The following is a 21,440-nucleotide window of genomic DNA, read 5'->3' on the forward strand; positions in this document are numbered from 1 at the left end:
CCCAAATACCAACCGTAACACATACCTTCTTCTACAATAACCTATAACCCATACACACAAAATTTTCCCAACTTTTAAACGAAAAACCAATCTTCTCCAGCCATCCAAAAGCAAAAAATCAAGCTAAGAAAACCCCCAAACAACCAAATAGAAACCTCCAAATTAACCTAAGAAAAACCGACGCCGATAAGTGACAACCCATTTTTTTTCCAAAAATAATAAAATAATATAACAAAGAAAACGAGCAACCGAAGCGAGCCAAGGGTTTTTGAGTACAAACGCACCGTCCCCCAGTCTAGTCTACTCCTCCCCTCCCCTTCCCCCTTCCCTCCCTCCCTCCACTCCTCTCCCCCCTTCGCCTCCACCTCCGCAACAACAAATACTACTACGCAAAAAAATTCCCTAACCTCGCAAGCAGCAGCAGCGACTCCGCCGAGGAGGAGGAGAGCATCGAGCAGCTCGCTCCCCTCCCCCCTCTCGGATCCGCTCGCCCGCAATCGCGTGGGCTTCTCCCTCCCCCGATTCGCCCCCTCCAAAACCCTAGGCTAGATCCAGCCCGAGGAGGAGGAGGAGGAGGGGGAGGAGGTGGTGGTGGTGGGACGGACTGGACGGCCCCGCGCCCGCCGCCGATGGCCGCCGAGGACGCGGGCGGCGGCGCGGGGGAGAGGATGAAGCTGCTGTGCAGCCTCGGCGGCCGCATCCTCCCGCGCCCGGGCGACGGGACGCTGCGGTACGCCGGCGGCGACACCCGGATCGTGTCGGTGCCGCGCGGGGTGGCGCTCGGGGAGCTGTTCGGGAGGCTCGCCGAGGCGTACGGGGGCGCCACGGGGGCGAGCTTCGCGGTGAAGTACCAGCTCCCCGACGAGGGCCTCGACGCGCTCATCTCCGTGTCCTCGCCGGAGGATCTCGACAACATGATCGAGGAGTATGACAAGCTGGCCGGCGCGAGCCCCAAGCTGAGGGTGTTCATCTTCCCCATCTCCGACGCGGCGGGCGGTGGCGGCGGGGAGGAGGCGGAGGGCGGGGGATTCGATGCCGGGCTCCGGTATCTGGAGGCGGTGAACGGTATTGTGCGCAAGGACAGCGTCGCGAGCCTCTCGTCGACGCAGAACTCCGATGGCGGGCCGCCTCCGCCGGCGCCGACTTCGGGTGGTGGCGGCGGCGGCGGTTCTCCGACCGCGCTCTCCCCCACCTCTACTTGCTCGAATGATGCCGCGAGATCGGCGTTTGGTGTGGCGGCGCCGCCACCGCTTGTCGATGTGTTCAGCAATGCCGCTGCTCCGGCTCCTGTCCCTGTGAAGCCACAGGAGATTGCTGCTGAAGTGAGGGCTCCACCGCAGGCGAATCCACAGCCGGAAGCAGCGAGGTACCGGCAGCCGCTGTCGCAGCTACCACCGTTGCCGCCTGTGTTCATGAACGATCATAGGGAGGCCATGCAGGGTCTGAATCAGGCGATGCCAGGAAATGGGGGAAGGCTGGAAGACTGCAATATGTGCTTGAAGGCACTTCCTCATGCTCACTCAGATCCAGTGGTGAATGACTACGGTAGCGATATGCATGGAGGGCCTGGCCCCGAGACGGTGCCGGTATACATGAGCCTGCGGCCAGAAGACGTGGCAAGGATTATGATGCCGGAGAGGGCGGTGCCAGTTCCGATGGGGGCTTATGGGTACACCCATATGCATCCCGTGCCGCATGAGAGGGAGATGATGTATGCGCAGCAGGTTGAAGGGATTCCGAACACAGTGCTCATTGACCCATCTGGCTTGCATCAGCATGTGTATGTTCATCAGCAGCAGCAAGTTCCACCACAGCAGTTGCCTTCAACCTATGGATTTAACCAGATCCCTGTGATTCCAAATGAGAAGGACAGAGTAGTTTCTCCAGGTTCGGCTCATTCTGATATCTCAAGCTCTCATCAACACATTATGCAGCAGCCGCTGCCACCGCAGCAGCAGCAATTGCCTTCAGGCCAAGGAATGGCACAATATCCCGTCAAGCAAAATAGTCCAAACAATCAGCTTACAGGTGAGGGTAGCCTAAGTGGCAATGCAAGGCATCGTGAGGATGGACTGACGCGCCGTGATAATGTGTCCCCAGTGGCACCTGCTGCTGTGCCGACTTATATGGCTAATGTGGACAGGATGATGGATTCGCTCCGCTTGAGCCCTAGTGAGGCCAGTTCTGCCTCTACTGAACAAAGAAAGCCAGTGATGCCTCCTGAGAATGGTGTACCCCAGAATGCCATACCAGAAAACTCTCAGGGGTTCCCAGATACTCGAGCAAGAGAAGTTAGTCAGAGCAACACCAACACCTTTTTTGATGTCAGTGAACCTAAGGTAGTCCTTCCAACTGAACCAGCACCATCACCTTCCATTGCCAGCTCTTATTTGCACAATGTTCAGCACACCAATGTGAGCCATATGCCACATATGATGAGCATCGGGGGTCCCTACTCGAGTTATGTTGTAGCTACGGTTGGGCCTGGTGGAGTGCCTCCATCGGCTTATGGTGTTGATCTTGTCTATGCAAATTCTGCTGTAAATCCATTAAGTGAGCGCAAGGATGTTCCACATGAAGTAGCTCCAAATGCTAATGCTCAGGTACCTGCAGCAGCATTGGTAAATCATGCTCCCAATGTGGACCAAATCCAAGAGTCTGGCTTACAAGGCCAGCAATTTGGCAATGACGACCCCTGGAAAGTAGTGACAAATACACATGCTTTGCCACCGAGACCTAAGAGGGTAGCAAGCAGGGAAAACATCAGCCCGAAGGATCCACATTCTCACAACTCTTTATTAAATTGCAAAGGGCCAGATCTGAATATTCCGGCTGAAGATGTTGCTCTCCACCAACAATCAGATCACAAGGACGCCCATACAGAGCATGGTCGATTCATCAAAGGTTGTCTGCTTAACCATATTTCCTGATAAAACCTTGTCAATATATGTACTTGTAAGTTGTGAATCTTATTTCTGCATATCGCATCAATCCAGGTGATGATATGACCAGCCCAGATTTGGTAAGTGTCGAGGACAGTTTACCTACATCTAATACAAAGTCATCAGAGCCTCAGCCTCCTGTGGTGAATGATGGAGTTGGTGCTGTCACTGGTAAAGTAGATGCTGAAGCACACGCCAATGAGGTTAATATATAATTTCTTACTTTCTCAGATGTGTCCTTATTCATGTCATCCTTAATGCTAAGCAAGAGAATCATGCAGGTTAACAAGAGCAGACCAGCAGATTGGATTTCAGGTTTTCCAGCTACTGATGATCTTGGACGTCTGCAGGTTACTTTCGTGAACTATAGCTTTTTAATCGTGCAAATCTTTGATAGTTAGTTCTGTTACCAATCAAATGTTTATGTTGCAGATTATAAAGAATAATGACCTTGAAGAGCTCCAAGAACTTGGTTCTGGAACTTTTGGAACCGTATATCATGGTAAATGGAGGGGATCTGATGTTGCTATTAAAAGAATCAATGACAGATGTTTTGCTGGGAAGCCATCAGAGCAAGACAAGATGGTTAGTTCTCACACTTCAGATTGTTATGTTTGGCTATGCTGTCTTTGCATTGATATATCCTGGATTACTGCAGCGGAATGACTTTTGGAATGAAGCATCTAAACTTGCTGATCTACACCACCCAAATGTCGTGGCCTTTTATGGTGTTGTTCTTGATGGACCTGGGGGATCAATTGCCACTGTTACTGAATACATGGTTAATGGTTCACTCAGAACAGCTTTGCTGAAGAATGCCAAGTATGTCCCTTTACACCCAGAGTTATCTTCTGCTTTGATCTGTTACATCCTAATGTCTAATGCACATAAAATTGGTGGTCTTGCATGGTGTTGATTGAATCAAATTATCTGTGCAGGACCCTGGATAAGCGTAAGAGATTGATAATTGCCATGGATACTGCTTTCGGAATGGAATATTTGCATAACAAAAACATAGTGCACTTTGACCTGAAAAGTGACAATTTGCTTGTTAATTTAAGGGATCCTCAGCGTCCAATATGCAAGGTAAGCAGCAGGCTCCATTTGTTTTTATTAGATTGCTACATCGTGTTGCTAAATTATTATGATTTCCCTTATCTGTAATATTTGTGGTACTTGATATTAGGTAATTTAGGCAGTATGTCCTATATTGTCCTTTTAAACTGGGTACTCATGGTAATTTTTAGCATTATTATCCCACATTCTTGTAAATTTACTTCTTAGGAGCATATGGTGTCCGCTGTTCTGATCCAGATAGATATCTAGTTTGCCTGGTACAGAATTGCTGTTAGTACTGAATGATTATATCTGCTTGGTTGGAACCTGCTGCCGCTTGGGCATCTTCCGCTGCAGCTTCATGGAGCATGACATATGTATGATAGGATGATGGAGCAGCTCTGATATTTGTTTTATTATATGTTAGTAAGACACAAATGGTGGCATGGGTACACGATCTGATAAGAGGAAGTTTCTAAAAGTTTAACTACTTGATATAACTTGAGATTATAAACATCTGCTTTCTAGCAAAGACCTCTCTGTACAAATTCTTGAGCCTGCTTGTTTGTCATCTTAGTTTGTACTCCCTCCGTCCCAATATAATTGCAACCTAGTACGGATGTGACATACCCTATGACTAGGAATCTGGATAGGCAACTGTCCAGATTCGTAATCCTAGGATATGTCACATCATTGTCTATCCAGATTCCTAGCCCTAGGATATGTCACATCAGTACTAGGTTTGCACTTATATTGGGACGGAGGGAGTATTCTTTTAGTTGATCGACTAGCGTTCTTTGTTGAATTTTCTATGAAACACTTAGCAGCATTTGCTTTTAACACCTTGAAATGTCACCAGGCATTTGCAAATGTGGCTGGACTGATATATTGCTGATGCAAACTTCCAGCAAATTTCATTTTACTTGTGCCAACAAAGTGACCTTTTGAAAATATAATTAGGTGACTGGTGTCCTTTCCCCTATATATTTAGCTATTTTGTAATAATTTTCTTCGATGATGTAGGTTGGTGATCTTGGACTTTCAAAAGTAAAATGTCAGACCCTCATCTCTGGTGGTGTGAGGGGGACTCTTCCATGGATGGCTCCAGAACTTCTGAATGGAAGTAGCAGCTTGGTCTCCGAAAAGGTCTACATATTGATTGTGTCATATTATCATTTGACCTGCTACATTCATGTCCATATTAAACTAACATTAACGTTGCCTTGGTGCCTCAGGTTGATGTGTTCTCCTTTGGGATTGTTCTCTGGGAACTCTTAACAGGAGAAGAACCATACGCAGATCTGCATTATGGTGTTATTATAGGTTGGTCTTGATTTCCCATTTCAGATTTTACATGATCCTTATCTGATACTGTCGTAGGAATTATACGTGCAATATAGATGGACAAAGATGATTTGATTGCCAAGCTTGGTGTAAAATTTTCTACTCTTGGCAGGTGGCATTGTGAGCAACACTCTACGACCAGCAGTACCTGACTCTTGTGATCCAGAGTGGAGATCACTAATGGAGCAATGTTGGTCGACAGAACCATCCGAACGGCCAACCTTTACGGAGATTGCTGGTAGGTTACGCTCCATGGCTGCATCCCATAAGGTGCAACCCTGAGGTGAACAACCTGGGATGGGATATTGTAACAGAATGGCCGGCAACAAACTTCTGGGGCATCGGTGGACAAGTTCTCTACTGCCAGATCGCGTATTTAGGAATTCAGCACTGATATAAATATGCCTTCATTTATGTCCCTAGGATCTATCTGTTCATACCTCTTCATTGTTTCATATCTTGTAATCAAAAAAAGTTACCAGCCGTGTGTCCAGAAGCATCGCAATGGACGGTCTCAGATCCATATTCTTTCATTTATACCTTTTGCTTAGAGGTGCGTTTAATAAGTTATTAGTCTAGAGTCAGTTATAGGGAGCCCAATATGTTTTCCTTTTTTCTTTTTCTCCCCCTTTTCCTGGGTAATAATTGAGTTATTTGGGAGTCAATCGGTCGGTCGGTCGGAATGTAAACTGATGTTGAAGGGTAATTAAGCTTGGTTGGTCTTTGCAAGTCTTGGAACACAGAGTGAGGTCCTTGCTTGTAATAAGATGTCTGTTTTTCTTTTTTGTGGTTTGTGAGATATACCGATTTGTTAAGTACTCTTGTAACAGTCACAAGTCATCATGTATGATGTGTTGCAGTTTTGCTGAAGATAGTTATAAGACTATTGTTGCAGAGATTTATTGCTCTCTTGCCAGAGTTTTGCCGCTGCTTCTATGCTTGAAATGAGCTGGTTTTGGATATTTCCTTTCGCGAACACGTGAAAAGATTGCACGTCAAAATATTAGAAATATTAGAAGAAAGAGCTGGTTTTGGATTCGTGGCAACAATCTCTCGTTACCTAGAATCCGCCATGGTTGTTTCTGGATTCATGGTTGCGATTTATTCGTTACCTGAATCTGCCATGGTTGTCGTCTAGTGGATCATCTGGATACTGTTTGCGCTGTGGACTTCATCTCTCTGTTGGCGCGGCACGTACAGAGGGTATAGATGACGGATTGGCCATGTGGTGACTGACGGCGACACGTGATGGCAAATTCGGTGGACGCGGCGCGCCCGTCGTGACTGAAGCGGCGGTCGATTTCGCTCCCCGAATCGGGCATGGAACGCGTATGTGCACGACGCGTGCGCCATCACGCACAACAGTTAGCCGAAAAGAATCTCCGGCTGTCATCGATCAGTGGGCTAATTGCCGATAATACCACAAACGATCTATTAACGATAAAATGATTTTTATATATTTGTTCTTAATGGTTTCAATATCAATATTGAAAAAGAACTATGATTAAAACCTTAAAATCGATTTTAAATTCAAGTTTTAAAGATCTATTCCTAAATTTTAGCATAGACATATACGCTGTAGGGTAAAACATGTGACCCCTCCAGAACACAACAAACCAAATAGGTCTCCACACTTTGCTCACCGATCTCCACGGCGACGTGGGTTGTACACTTTACCCTCCAATCTCAACGACGCCATAGTAGTAGTACTAGCAGTGAGTAGATCAGTAGGATCGGGAACGAATGGAGAGGCCGAGATCCAGTCTCGCGACTCGCAACGAAGCAGTCGTCCAATTGATCTACGTTGGTTGTTGCACTAGTTGCAATCCTCTCCCTCTTGTATTTTATCGATCTTCCCGGCAAGCCGGGATCCTGTCCAGCTAAACCGCCGCAAACACCCATCGGGGTCCCTTGTTCATGCATATATCCATGATCCATCCCAATCCCCCAGACCGATCGATCAATCGATCGATCGGATCAGCGCCGAAGCATGTGTTCTTTCATCTTTCTGCAATTGATTTGACCCCCTTTTGTTTTTCTCGGTGTACATTATGCACATAAAACTAGCGCTTTCCCTACGCATGGTTAGGAAAAATGGAGGTGCATATGCTGTATGGAAATTCATAGTACATGCCATTCCACTTCTTTTTCCCCCCTGAACCGTAGCATAAAAACATACGCTCGTATGTACACATACACACTTATCATTATAAACACACAAATGTACATCATATTAGCCATATATTTGCCGTTTACCGGTACACCACATAAATAATATATAAGTATAAATAAAAGCACTCATGTCAAAGTTTACAAAATTTCACATAATAATCCATTCCTAAATTTGTAATAACAGTGGCTAACCTGATATTTGCAATTTTATTTTATTTTGGGGGGCCAAAACAAACAAGCCTCTAAGCAAGATGACAAATTTATCGATAAAAAAACTAGTTTAGGAGAGTTCTCAATTTTAGATTACGAAATTTTAAATGAAGGTGTGAACCATGAGCTTGTTTGGTAGGAATCCAATTACTAAATATAACTCTAAGAAGAGTCTATAGTGTAGTTGTTGAGCAGCTCGAACCATCGCTCCACACTTCTAGTTTGTTTTCTCATATCACTGCAGCCTGCTCTGTTTTCTTTTGAGGTGGAGTTCAGAAACCATTTCAGGTGTGTTTACCATTGCTCCAACTGCTAAATTTAACTTTAGGAGTTAGATCTACAGTTGTGGAGCAGACTAAACCTAACTCCATCTCTCTAGTTCATTTTATGAGAGCACTCTAGTAAGCTCCACTCCCTTTTTAGGTGGATCTAAAATTGTTTGGATCTATTTGACAGAACTCCAACGATTAAATTTAACTATACGAGTTAGGTCTACTAAAGCTCTAAAAGAGATTGATCATGGGAGTTTCATTTTTACTCCCAGTCCTTTGTTTAGTAGTAGAGGTGGAAATAATGGGGAGTATGGATAAGAATTAAATTTTAAGTGATGATGCACGACTCATATTTATCTTGTCATACTTAGAAAGTATAATTATCTCCCAATTAACTACCCTACACAGTTATTGAAAAGGTGGGAGTTCACCCTTAAACTCTCCTTTCCAATCCCTTCTAAAACTCCCACATTATCCAAGCAAATAATAGACATATCACCAACAGATTACCTATAATATTTCTCCAAAAAATTGTTTATAGGTTTCCTAAACTGAAAATAGTAAGTGAAAAAACTCCTCCCTCCAACAGATAGCTTTAAATTCAATCCCCAAAGCTTAAAAGTGGGCCATTCTGTTAAACTACCAACAGTAAATTCCGTTTTTTTTTTCCTTTCACGCGTAGAAAGATCGCTATCTCCCACGCGCGGCAACGGGAGGAGAGAGGTGGGAGTGCGAGATTGTGAGCGAGTTTCGCGCCCGCATATAAACGGAGCGAGTAATCGGGAGAAGGGAACACCAAAACTCAGGTAGGAAAGTAGGGGATCTGTTATAGCTGGTTTTTAGACTAAAATTCTTCAAAATCAGTTTTGGGATTGAGATAGGTATACTGTTGGTGATCCTCGAAAATAATTCCATAACCAAACTGGCCGTAAATGGACAGGTGAGAGCTGAAACCAGCCCAAGATTCTTGGGGGCGATCGATGGGTACAACGACCAAACGGGGATTCTGGCCCACCCAAATGAGGCCCATAACAGTTTCTCTCAATTGCGACACTGGGCCTAAACGGCCCAAGAACCACTCTCTTCCGTAGTGGTTGCAAGTTGCGACCCCTAGCTAGCTCCGTCTCTCCTCTTCCGCATCGCCTCCATAATTTTCTTTCCCCTCCTCTCCTCACCTCGATCTCCTCCTCCTCCTCCTCCGCCGCACCGAGGGTTTCGCCTCCGCCTTCCACCGCTGCCGCAGAGGGGACGAACCGAGGGGCAGGAATGGCGGCGCGGCACCTCAGATCCGGCCTCCCCCTCCTCCGCGCCCACCTCTCCCAGGTCTTCCCCTCCCCCTCTTCGCACCCTTCGATTTCATTCCAGTTTAGGGGAGCCCCCCGCCCCCCCCCTTCGATTTAGATGCGTGGCGCATGAATCCCACGCTCGATCTAGGTCATCCATTTCTCGCTGGGATTTTCGGTGTTTTTTTTGTGGGGGATTTTTTTTATTTTTTTTGTTGGCTATGCGGCGCCTGCCTGGATCGCGTTGGTTGGTTGTTGTTGTTGAGATTGATGTGATTGGTTGTGATGATGCAGGAGGGCTCAAGGGGCTTCGCGTCGCAGGTGGCAAAGCCGACCGGGAAGGATATCAAGGTAACCTGGAACGGGCATCTCGTTGGATTGCTCACATTTTTTCGTGTGATGCCGATGTAGTTTTGATACTGCTAGGGAACAGGGGGGAATGTTAATAGTTATACACGTCATTGGTGAAAGCTTCTCTGGTTAGCCTGGTTCTGTGACATGAGAAAATGTGCAATTTGTTTGTACTGCTGCCTGTGGAAAATGATTCGTGTCTTTTATTTTTGTGCCGTTGTGGTGTTATGGCTATGAATCCTCTCCCTGTTAGGAAATGTGATGATGCAATACTGGTAGAGACTGTGTTTCATCGAAGGAAAATTTGCTCGCGGTATATTCAACTGGTAGATGATTTTGTATATGCATTGTTCTTGTTTTTTATTATCTCAACATGATTTCTGCCTGTTTTCGATTAGTGCTTTTCCATTTCAGTTTATGGGTTACTTTTGGCAGTTTGAGTAGTTCTTATTTTGCCCTGAGATACTCATGTTAATCTTATTTGTTGTGTTTGTTTTGCCACAATAGGTTCCAGAAGCTCTGTATGGTGGCACCGGCAACTATGCTAGTGCTCTGTTCCTTACAGCGGCCAAAGCTAACTTGCTGGACAAAGTTGAAACTGAGATTCGCGATGTTGTAGAGGCATCCAAGAAGAGTCCATTGTTTTCTCAATTCATTAAGGACTTGTCAGTGCCCAAAGAGACCAGGGTGAAGGCAATAACTGAAATTTTCGCTGAAGCTGGTTTTTCAGATGTCACAAAGAATTTCTTGGGTATACTTCTGGTCCACACATGTTATGTCTAATGAAGTTTATTGTATTTGTTTATGATAACTTTGTTGCAGTTGATAGTAAACCAACTCGTTATAGAGGTAGCTTGAGGACAAGCCCAAACCCCAAATGCATCTGATTATTTTCAGAAATTTTTATTCCAATGCCATTTTGTATATCAACGGTTTGCTACCTTCAGTTATTATAATTTCAATGTGAGCCAACAATATTTGTAGTTTTAGTTTGATCTGCTACAATAATTACAGTTTTTTATTTTGAAAGGGCTAACTATCTGATCAACGCTTTCCTAGAACCTTGTTTTTAATTCATGTACTCAGTATCATTAATAGATGACACGGAGTTCTTTTTCCATATGTACTCTTTTGGTTAGCACCTAAGGTTTTTTTTCCTTCCTGTGAAGCTGTGCTCGCCGACAATGGCAGACTGAAGCACATTGATCGCATTGCTGAGAGATTTGTTGATTTGACCATGGCACATAAGGGGGAGGTGAAGGTCCTTGTCAGGACAGTTATTGTAAGTTGATGTCTGAAGCCTTTGATCTCCTTTCTTTTTTCCTGACAGTGTCTGGTTGTTATATTATACCCTCTGATTTCAAATATATGTATTTTAACCTTTCAACGCTTTCCCAAATATAAGCCACACTAGAAATTCGAGACACTTTTCACTCCTCTTTTCCTTCTCGTTAAATAAATTGTCACATGAAAAATAACCCCTTCTTTTTTCCAATGAGGATATACCTCATGGAGATACAACATACAATACTGAGCAACTGTTGCTATCGTAATCACTCTACAAAATGTTGAAGAATCAGCTTCTAGAATTCTTTATGCTAGCTTACATCAATTGGTCAAGATATTTATGGATTTGTACGTACTGCAGCTTCTATTATAGTTCCTTGTACTGTAGTTAGCTGGTTTCTCTTGCTGACTTTCTGGTTTTCTGCTGTTAGCCACTCCCCGAAAAAGAGGAGAAGGAACTTAAGGAGACCTTGCAAGATATTCTTGGGAAGAACAAAACTATCTTGATTGAACAGAAGGTAATTCCTTGGTTCATCAGTTGCCTATAGTCTGTCAAGTGATATTCAAAGGACATGCACTCAATTATTTGTTGCCTGCAGATTGACTACAGCATCATGGGAGGGCTAGTTATTCAATTTGGGCAGAAGGTGTTTGATATGTCGATCAAGACTAGGGCGAAGCAAATGGAGATGTTCTTGAGGCAACCCCTTGATATCTAACTGCCTTTTGGATCGAAAGATGCAGTTGTTTTGCTGCTGAAGGCATCCTCATGTCTGTTACTTTGATATGGTCTTGAAATAAATCTTCGTTTACAAGAGAACAACACTCTGTTTTATCTTGTTTTGTGTGCCAGAAGCCTGCTGAACAATTTTATGTCAATTTCTTTGCTACTAAGAAAGTTATGCACCAAAATGAAGGGAAATTCTGTGAAGTTTGTAATTTTCAAGTGATTGGCATTATTCTGTTTAGTTCGTGCAGTGCCATGTTCCTTATATAATCACAGAACATGTAAAAGGCCGAAATATTTTCCTTGTCATTTTCCATGCGAGAACGGCCTTTCGATGAGACTGGAAAGTCCTGCAATAACTATTGTCCAAAATAACACACGGCTCTCTACCGATTCACATCAAAACCAACCCAAACGCTCTCTCTGTTGCTTGTGTTCTGGACTTCTCTGAGCGCAGTTCAGGAGTCTCGAGTGTGCCTCAACAGTACATGTTAAACATAAAACTGCCATTGAAGATTACCACCAACCATATTGGAAGTTTATCATGGCATATACTTGCCTTTCAAAGACCCTAATTTTCAAAGTGAACATGGGACTTTCAGACTACAGATAACCTCAATCGATAACATCACCGAAAATTCGATATTACTACAAAGATTTTGGTTGAAAACTTCTCTGAACCCAATTTAAATACAAGTCGCCCTCGGTGATGGCTACTCGCCATTCCACGCTCACAGTTGCAGTTCACACTTGCAAAATGAAAAAAAAAATCTTCTGAACAGCAATCATCAACCGGTTCGACCTCAGGATCATCACAGAAATGAAAAGGACGAGGAATCTCAATTTAAGAAAGTTCCTATCCAAATATCCAACAAAAATCTGACTGTCTGGCTATTATTAATTCAACAGGAGATGCTCGTTAAAGACAATATAGTTCTGTAATTTGTAACAACACAAGAGCCTGAGGATATAACGAGTTACAAACATGCTGCCGTTGCAGCATGGTCATCAATATACAACATTACAACAACATATGGGGATCGCAGAACACTCCCATTCCACGATTTTACAACATATGCTTCACAACACGTTATAAATACATGGTTGTACCGAGCTGTAGAGAGACAGCCAGCACGTCCCAACTACAAATGCACACTAGCCAACAGCAAACATAAAAACTACTCTCTGGTAAGTCACTATATATACGCACTATAGCTTCACATGACTAAAATTATAACATGACATAATTTCTTTCGTATAAATTAGCCCCAGGAAGCTTCTGTCCGAATCGCCATCTTGGGAGCAATAAATATACTGGCATTCTTCACAATGGATGCATTATTTACATATATATACTTCTTCTCCAACCACGTTCTACCAAGATTGCTCGGCCTTGCCATCACCTGCATTGCTTCTTTTTCTAGGCATAAACAGACAGAGACAGGAAAATGGAAACCAAAAATATGTAAAAGGAATTTCTGTTAGAAGTCCACGACACGATACCTTTTTCTCTTGCTTTTGTCTGATGAGGATGAAGCAGGATTGCTGTGCCAGTTCCGTTTACGTTGGTTGATAAACCAATTATTGATCTGTTTTAGTTGCAACCCTGTTTCCTGCACCAAGCGAGCCTTGTCCTCCTCCTATAAAGGTTAAGAAACATGAGCATCAGTGGTAGAAAAGGAAATGCAGGAAGGCCTGATAATGGTATCTGTGAGCTGACATACAGTTGGGTATGGCCATTTAGAGTGAGCCTGCCACCATGCTTTCAAAGTAGACGCTGTATCTCCTGGGAGTTTTCCAGCTCTTCGCTTTCGGAGTATCTCTTCCCTAATGTCCACAAGCTTTTCTCTGTACCCCTGGAAATTTGAAATTTCGTTTAAAGTTTATACAACAACATACAAACGACTAAAAATTCAGGCCATAATCTTACCTGTTTAAGCTCATGTTTCAGCTCTTGCCGTACACGCTCAACTAATGATCTCTCGCCCTCCGTCAGCATTAAGGGGCCAAAGCCCATACCATCTGATCCATCATTTCCATCAAACATGTTGCTCTCACTATCAACCTGATTGTCTTCGTCATCAGACATAGTTGCTCCAGAACCTTCACGAGGAGATGCCCCTGCAGTAAGAGTCACAACTGAGGATTGGCAAAACACCAGATTATTGGTCAAATTTTACTTCTGTATTCCCTTTTGCCATTAGGAGAGTAGTCCTATGTCCATCACTAAAGTTCTCCCAAACAGAACACTCATTATTTTCTGCAGGTTCAACCACAGGTATATCTCAATTCCGATTGAAGAATGTAAACTATATTTGGTAGAGTGAAGGAAGCTAGTTAAATGCTATGTGATTATGATGGTTGAAAAGGTGGAATTAGTTTGTACTTTTTTGTACCTACAAAGGAGTAAACTTTGAGGTCAAGTTTATATCGGAGAAGGAAAAAAATGGACGAAAGGTAGCACAATGGTGCACATCAGCATGAATTAAACAGAGAGAAATAATAACTTTAAGTTTCTCTTCCTAAAATCAGGAGTCCACTATTCTCATGTTGAATAATATCAACTAGATTTTTTTGTGCTACCTGTAAGGCTCTGTAAAGTTTGTTCAAGTTCCCAGCAAGCCATTACTGCTTCCATTGCATGAACACGCACATGTTGCTGTAGTTGTTCCTTGAACGAACAAAGGAGCAATACATAATGGGTCTGCAAGAAAAAAAAACATTTTTTTATTAAGTAAAAAAAATTGCCTTAGGAAGATTGTCATTTCCAAGCAAAGAAGAGTACCTGATAAACAAAATGACTTTTTAAAAAAGAGGCAACTGATCATAAACTTAGCTAACAGAAATTGTATGCAAGAAACAATATTAATTGATACCATGTTCCCTTTAGCTTATTCACCGGATTACTGAAAACGGATTATTTGCTCCATGCTTCAAAAGAAGTATTTTCTCAAAAAATCTTTCTTCTAGTATATTACTTACTTAGACCACTTGTTTTAACCTATTTGTTAAGTTTATTTATTGAAATATTTAATGTATCCCTATGACGAAGGACATAATCCACAGCAATAATACACTCAATAATCTAAATCAAACAAGGACTAGATAATGGAAGTATAACTTAGAGCTTCTTCAACAACTAGCCAACTAGGGATGCAAACAAACACCAAGGAATGAGAAATAAGTGATGAATTTTAGCATATTCAATTCAAAGGACTATATTTCAAAAACGATGGTCGGAACCATTGCTACTCCGACAAAATCAATCCAACCCTTCCAAAAGTCAAAATTTTGGTGATGTTTTTTCTACAGGGTTCCTTCTTTGTGGACCGCTCTGTTGTACACTTGTACTGTACATACTTCTGCTGCTTCTTAATGAAATGAAGCTTGAGTTTTCGAGAATTATTTTTTTCCTTCCAAATTTCACTCCTAATTCCACTAGCCAATTTCTTGTAAATACTCTCTCCTCCTTAATATAACACCAGCTTATCCTGGCTTCGGTTTCAAAAAAAAAAAGCCAATTTCATTTCCCTTTCCAGCCCCAATTTTCGATATCGCTCATCCAGAATAATATTTCACATACCAATCGTACAAGAAACTCTCACGCGAGGAGAATTTGATCGCAAAAGCGATACAGAGACACACCACGCAAACCTCATAGCTTGGCAAAAATAAGAGTAAAACGCCCTGGAGAAAGAGAGGGGGGGATTTGATTGGCGCTACTACTACTACTACTACTAATAATAATTTAGCCCTCACCATGAAGAGGTCGAGCTCCTCGCCGCCGGACGGCGCCCCTCCGGGCGCCGCGGCCGCCGCTGCGGCCGTGGCGGCGGCCAGCGGCGGGGGGCGCGCCGCAATCTGCGCGTCGATGCGGGGCAGCTGGTCGACGGGGGTGGCGACGCGGAGGCACGCGACGTGCGCCTCCAGCAGCCGCTCGTACAGCGGGTGCGCCGCGATGGCGGCCTTCTCCCGCTCCCACCCTCCTCCTCCTCCTCCCCCCACAACTCCTCCCGCCCCGACGAACCCAGGGTGGTGGTGGCCGCCCGTCTCCGCCGCCGCAGCCGCGGCGTCCATCGCCAGCGCGTGGTCCTGGTAGTGGAACGCCATCACGCGCACCGCTGCTGCTGCTGCAGCGCGCGAGGTGGAGGAGGAAGACGAAGACGAGGACGAGGACGAGGACTTGTTGTTGTAGCAGTTGGGAGGGAGGGAGGGAGTGAGTCGGGAGGCTCCTCTAACTTGTGTCACTAACATATGGGCCCTCTATTTAATGGGCCCATATATCGGTGACTCAGAGTTAGAGGGAAGTAAGTCAGAGGATCTTCTTCGGGAGTGGGAGGGGACCGTAGAGGAGCGATGGGAATAGGAGGAGCCCATTTCAGTTTTGCGCGTGCACGTGACTCATTTGCAAATCGCAGGAGTAAATTGCACCGTACTCCTCCCTCTATCAGAAAAATAAAGAAAAAAAAATCAAAAATCAAATTTTGGGGGAGGAATCTAGACTCCGTGTAAATTACTCGATCGGTTTCTTAATATAAGTTGTTTGATTTTTTTTTCTAAGTTATAAACTTCATTAAGTTTGCTTAAATTTGTTGAAGGATTTAACAATATCTAAAATGTAAATTTAGTTTTGTTAAATTAACATTGAATATAGTTTGATAATATATTTGTTTTGTGTTGAAAATGCTACTATATTTTTTCTATATATTTGATCAAATATAAAAAAGTTTGACAAAAAAAAAAAGTCAAGCGACATATGAGTTGTAGTTCGTTTTATTAGCGTTACTAGTACTACTTAGTTGTGCCTAGAAATTGAAAAAATCCTTTATTTCGAGTATAGGATCAGGCGTGCACACACCACACTCACACGTATTTACGGGGATATGTTCTAGTAGCTCATGCTTGAACGGGATTGGAACTATTACCCCACGGAGTGAAGGTGTGCATTAGACGCTCACAGCGCGGGCACCCACCTTCACGAAGTCACATATTACATCCTACTCTCCTATAAGTACTCACCATTCTCGTAAAAAATCAACTAGTATTAGATACGACCTAGTACTACAAATTTGGATTTATTTATGTCCGTACTAGAATGTATCACATTCAGTCCTATATTCGCTTTTTTTTGGACGGAGAGAGTACATTTGAATAGCTGGACTGGGATATCCTGGTATTGATGAAGTTACCATGAATGTTTTGTTATCCTCTACCACTGAAAGAATAATTAATAGTTAATACGAGCACAATCTGATTAGACATATTCCAACCTAAAAATCTAATCAGTTTAACTATGCTTACTTCGCTGGTATGCATTTTATGTAGTACTCCTAAGAGATTTTATGGTAAAACTAAGACGGTTTCAAAATAAATTCGCGTGCACGGTGTACGTGATTTCTCCAAAATTTATTTCGGCGCTGTAAGGACTTTGCAACGGTGTTATTTTGAGAAAATAAATAAATATTGGAATTGCACTTATTCATATAAAAATTATAAACTATCGTACCCTCTGCAGTGACTTTGAACGTGAAGGTGGTTTCTATAGTAAAATCTCTCACATCAGCGAAGGACGCATCATTTTCTCAATAAATAATACAGAGAATGAACTGTATAGTACGACGATGATGATTCCCAATTAAGCGCTGAAATTTCCAGTTAACCAACCGATTGATGATTCATGGTTGCTGGGCGTTAGGGCACTACGGTATCATCAGACTTATTTTATTTCCTTCTCAAACTTAATAGTGGCGTCCACATCTCACAAACACAGCTCTTCAGTATATAGATCAGAGATGTGCCTGAACACCTGCACAAATTAACCCAAGCTCCAACAGCTTGTGTTTTCTTCTTTGAAAAATAACAGCTTATGATTTCAAGATTATTAAACATGTGTAAACACTGGGGCAAGATATGTTGATATATGATCTGTTGAGCCACAGTTGATAAGACTGAAAAGAAGATAAACAAAGCAACTAAAATTATGAATATAACCCTTATACATGTACAGTATTATTTATGCCATAAAAGTTGAGGCTAGGAAATATACCATGATAATAAAATTCAAAATCAACTGTAAAATTAAATTCAAAATTTAATATTTGGATGTGACTAATAAACCAACAATCAGATGATGAAAACAATAGCTCTAAGTTTTTTTTCGATGTGACTAATAAACCAACAAACAATTTTTCGGGACAAAACCTAAGGCTGAAAAATATGGTAAGACGAGAAAACTCAAAATCAGCTTTAAAACCAAAATCACAATTTAAATTTTAGATGTGGCTAACAAGTACTAATAGACAATAATACTATCTCCGTTTTTAATAGATGACGCTGTTGACTTTTTATCACATGTTTGACCATTCGTCTTATTCAAAAAATTTACGTAATTATAATTTATTTTGTTATGAGTTGTTTTATTACTTATAGTACTTTAAATGTGATTTATATCTTATACATTTGCATAAAATTTTTGAATAAAATGAATGGTCAAATATGTGAGAAAAAGTCAACGGCATTATCTATTATAAAACGGAGGGAATAAGAACTAACAAACTTTTCATACAGTGGACTTGTCCACTTTTGTTTCTTTTAACAAGTTGGTCTGAATCTTTGCCGCTATCTACTTGAGGGTAAAAAGCACAGTGGATGGCAGTGGGAATGGAAATGTGATATTTTCCGTGACCGGAAGGAAAAAGCAGGGACAGCGACGAGGAACGAAAGATGGACCACGCGAGTGGGCCCCACCTCTCGCACAATAAACGCCCTGCCTGTCCAATAGGACATGGACGCGTCACCGCCGATTTCTGTGGAGATCGCCATGCCATGATGCTTAGGACATCCACAATGTACTACAGAAGTGGTCTATAGGGAATAAACTATTTTATTCAGCCACTTAGTAACATTATGCAACTAGTCCATATAAAGAAAATAGCAAAAGGTATCCATATGCATATGGACTACCCATATGACATAAATAATATTATCTATCTCTACTTCTCTCTCTTCTCCTAATATTACATTGTATCCATATACATTGTGAGGATTGCTATAGTTAAAGTTTATTTATATGGGTCCCATCTATATAGACCACTTTTGCCATATACATTGGTGATGTCCTTAATGATGAGCCATTTGGCCGGATTTTATAATTAAGTATATGTCGTATATAGGGGTGGATTTGCAAATATACCGATAAGAACTAGTACTCCCTCCGTCACGTTAATGTGCAGCCATAATTTTTCGTGCACAGTTTCGACCGCCTGTCTTATTTAAATTTTTTTTAAAAAAATTTAAAACTTAAGTCACGTATAAAATACTATTCATATTTTATCATCTCATAACAACAAAAATGCTAAGTTTATTTTTTTTTAAATAAGATAGACGATCAAAGTTGGGCATAGAAATTTATGGTTGCACTTAAAATGGGACGGAGGGGGTATACCGTAACAGTTGGTAGCGGAAGACTTTTGATTTGCAAACATGCAGAGAAAACATATGATTCGGGTGCCTTGTCACTTGAAATCCTATGGATATAAAAATACATGAAAATAATAGGATCTAGATGGAGCGAGGGAATATATATGAATATAAGAAAAAAAGAGATTACATAAAGGATTTTCCCTCTAAAAGATTGTATTGATTTATGAAACCTAAGAATTTTCAAATAAATTTGAGAGAGACATTCCTTTGTTCAAAGGACCATAAAAAAGTTCTTCGAATCCAATCACAAAATTACTTTGTTTCAAATGAGCCTAAGGGTACACTATCAGTAGATTACAATCTTAGCAAATAAAATTTACTATAGGACACCTACACTTTGTGATCTTCACTTATGATATCGTAAGAACGTGACACTATTATTGGAAAAAACAAATCTAATAATTAGTTACGAGACAACGAAGCCATTATTTTTATTATATCTAGTGTGAATTTCACACTGTGAAAGGAGCGGCACATTGTTACTAAATTAGAATCTACCCCTCCATTTCACATTGGAAGTCATTTTAGTTTTTTTCATAAGTTATAAATTTCTAACTTCGATCGAGTTTAATGAAGAATTTTTTTATTAAACACACCTTACAAATTTCTAACTTGATAGTGTATTTATTTGTTATTGTAGATGTCACTGTATTTTTTCTCTAAACTCAGTCGTAGCTAAAGAAGTTTAAGTTATGACAACTAGAATGATTTGCAGCATGCATGGAGTGGAACGAAGGGAGTATGGATTATCATGGGTACAATTCCAAGCATATTTTTAAAGAAAAACCATCTTTATCAGTATTTCGGGCATGTACTTTTTTTAAACAAATTTCACGAACGCCTAAAGCTTCCATGTTAATACCATTTAGGCTTTAGGCTGTGTTCGCTATTCCCGGTTGGGAACTTGGAACAGTCTGCACAGAAAACGGAGCGGTCCATTAACACGTGCTTAATTAAGTATTAGCTATTTTTTTTAAAAAGGATTAGTTTGATTGTTTTAAGCAACTTTCATATAGAATTTTTTTTGCAAAAAAAACTTACTCCCTCCATCCCTTAATATAAGGGACATTTTGCTTGCACTGTTTAACCATTCGTCTTATTCGAAAAATTTTAGAATTATTATTTATTTTTTTGACTTATTTTATTGTCTAAAGTACTTTAAGCACAACTTTTTATTTTTTATATTTGCACAATTTTTTTGAATAAGACGAGTGATCAAACAGTGCAAACAAAATGTCAAAATCTCTTATATTAGGGGGTCGGAGAGAGTACCGTTTAACAATTAAAAAAGCGTGTACGCGGAAAACGGGAGAGAGGGGTTGGGAGGGGATTAGTATACTTGGACTGAAATGCCAATCAGCCTAGGCGGGGTGTAAATGGGCCGGACCATGAATCTGTATCCCGTCGCTTACATGGCCCACATAACATGCATGCCTTCTTCATAGGCCTGGTGTGCTATGACGGCCTTAAGTTGTTCCCTTTTTCGTTTGGAATATAAGTTCACTTTAGATCTCTCAATTTATCGCCGAATCTGAAATCAGTCCCTGCATCGCAATACCAGATATAATGTGTTTCTTAACTCTTAAAACCAATGTGCAAACAAGATCTTAAGGCCATTTGGACGGTGGTTTCAGCTGATGTGACACTTAAAGTAAGAAAAATATCGTGGGACCACATCTAACTACTAGGGCTGTTAAAAAAAGCTCGAGGCTCGCGAGCTGCTCGAGCTCGACTCGTCCTATGCTCGATTTGAGCTCGGCTCGAGCTCCAAACGAGCCGAGCCTGAGCCTGTCCCAAAGCTCGCGAGCTTTGTCGAGCCGAGCTCGAGCTTCTAATAAGCCTAGTAATATATGATTTTTTATTGCTATTTAATAAATTGGTAGATGAAATATGTTATTTGTATGCCTTGTATTGGCATCATATATTTATTTTATTCCTTTTCCTCTTCTACTAATATGATAAACCATAAATTAATTATTTTTAAAAGAATATTCTTTAAAATATACATTGTTCTAATTAAAAATCAAGCTCGGTAGTCGAGCTCGAGCTTGATCTAGCTCGAACCGAGCCTGTTTAAAAGCTCGAACATTTTATAGGCTCGGCTCTAGCTTGTATTGAGCTCGAGCCTAGGCAAGCGAGCTCGCTCAAGCTCGGCTCGTTGACAGCCCTACTAACCACCCCTTCTCTTTCCCTTTCTTCTCCCTCCTGGTTTTACCTTTCTTCTCACCGCACGAACGACGGATAGGGTCCAAGTGGGCGTTCGTGCGATGAGAAGAAAGGGAAGACCAGAAGAGAGAAGAAAGGGGAAAGAGAA

General features: G+C 41.9%; 3 protein-coding genes across 5 annotated transcripts; 2 read left to right on the forward strand and 1 right to left on the reverse strand.

The window, feature by feature from the left end:
• The first annotated feature begins 340 nt into the window (after window positions 1–340).
• Window positions 341–6,244, forward strand: LOC4341659 (uncharacterized). The gene is made up of 9 exons (XM_015787524.2): window positions 341–2,904; window positions 2,997–3,145; window positions 3,224–3,292; window positions 3,375–3,527; window positions 3,601–3,764; window positions 3,881–4,028; window positions 5,022–5,144; window positions 5,234–5,321; window positions 5,455–6,244. The coding sequence occupies exons 1-9, from the start codon at window positions 630–632 to the stop codon at window positions 5,622–5,624; spliced, it is 3,339 nt and encodes a 1,112-aa protein (XP_015643010.1). The 5' UTR covers window positions 341–629; the 3' UTR covers window positions 5,625–6,244.
• A 2,888-nt stretch (window positions 6,245–9,132) lies between these two features.
• LOC4341660 (ATP synthase subunit O, mitochondrial) lies at window positions 9,133–11,885 on the forward strand. The gene is made up of 6 exons (XM_015787525.3): window positions 9,133–9,319; window positions 9,574–9,630; window positions 10,138–10,381; window positions 10,800–10,912; window positions 11,349–11,435; window positions 11,517–11,885. The coding sequence occupies exons 1-6, from the start codon at window positions 9,263–9,265 to the stop codon at window positions 11,634–11,636; spliced, it is 678 nt and encodes a 225-aa protein (XP_015643011.1). The 5' UTR covers window positions 9,133–9,262; the 3' UTR covers window positions 11,637–11,885.
• Window positions 11,886–12,514: 629 nt separating this feature from the next.
• On the reverse strand, window positions 12,515–15,803 carry LOC4341661 (homeobox protein knotted-1-like 11). 3 transcript variants are annotated; one of them, NM_001402899.1, is given in 6 exon segments: window positions 12,515–13,047; window positions 13,148–13,284; window positions 13,369–13,500; window positions 13,575–13,765; window positions 14,228–14,348; window positions 15,404–15,803. In NM_001402899.1, coding segments are annotated over 6 exon segments (936 nt in total). In that variant the 5' UTR covers window positions 15,755–15,803; the 3' UTR covers window positions 12,515–13,043.
• Between the last annotated feature and the right edge of the window lie 5,637 nt (window positions 15,804–21,440).

The sequence above is a fragment of the Oryza sativa genome, chromosome 6 (assembly GCF_034140825.1).
Source record: "Oryza sativa Japonica Group chromosome 6, ASM3414082v1".
Lineage (NCBI taxonomy): Eukaryota > Viridiplantae > Streptophyta > Magnoliopsida > Poales > Poaceae > Oryza > Oryza sativa.

Excerpts from the sequence above, each read along its gene's own strand:
- LOC4341660 (XM_015787525.3), top strand. The coding sequence starts at position 9,263 with ATGGCGGCGCGGCACCTCAGATCCGGCCTCCCCCTCCTCCGCGCCCAC. Across the intron at positions 9,631-10,137 it reads CGACCGGGAAGGATATCAAG|GTTCCAGAAGCTCTGTATGG; the intron begins GTAACCTGGAAC and ends TTGCCACAATAG. Across the intron at positions 10,382-10,799 it reads TGTCACAAAGAATTTCTTGG|CTGTGCTCGCCGACAATGGC; the intron begins GTATACTTCTGG and ends CTTCCTGTGAAG.
- LOC4341659 (XM_015787524.2), top strand. The coding sequence starts at position 630 with ATGGCCGCCGAGGACGCGGGCGGCGGCGCGGGGGAGAGGATGAAGCTG. Across the intron at positions 3,293-3,374 it reads ATGATCTTGGACGTCTGCAG|ATTATAAAGAATAATGACCT; the intron begins GTTACTTTCGTG and ends TTTATGTTGCAG. Across the intron at positions 3,765-3,880 it reads GCTTTGCTGAAGAATGCCAA|GACCCTGGATAAGCGTAAGA; the intron begins GTATGTCCCTTT and ends TTATCTGTGCAG.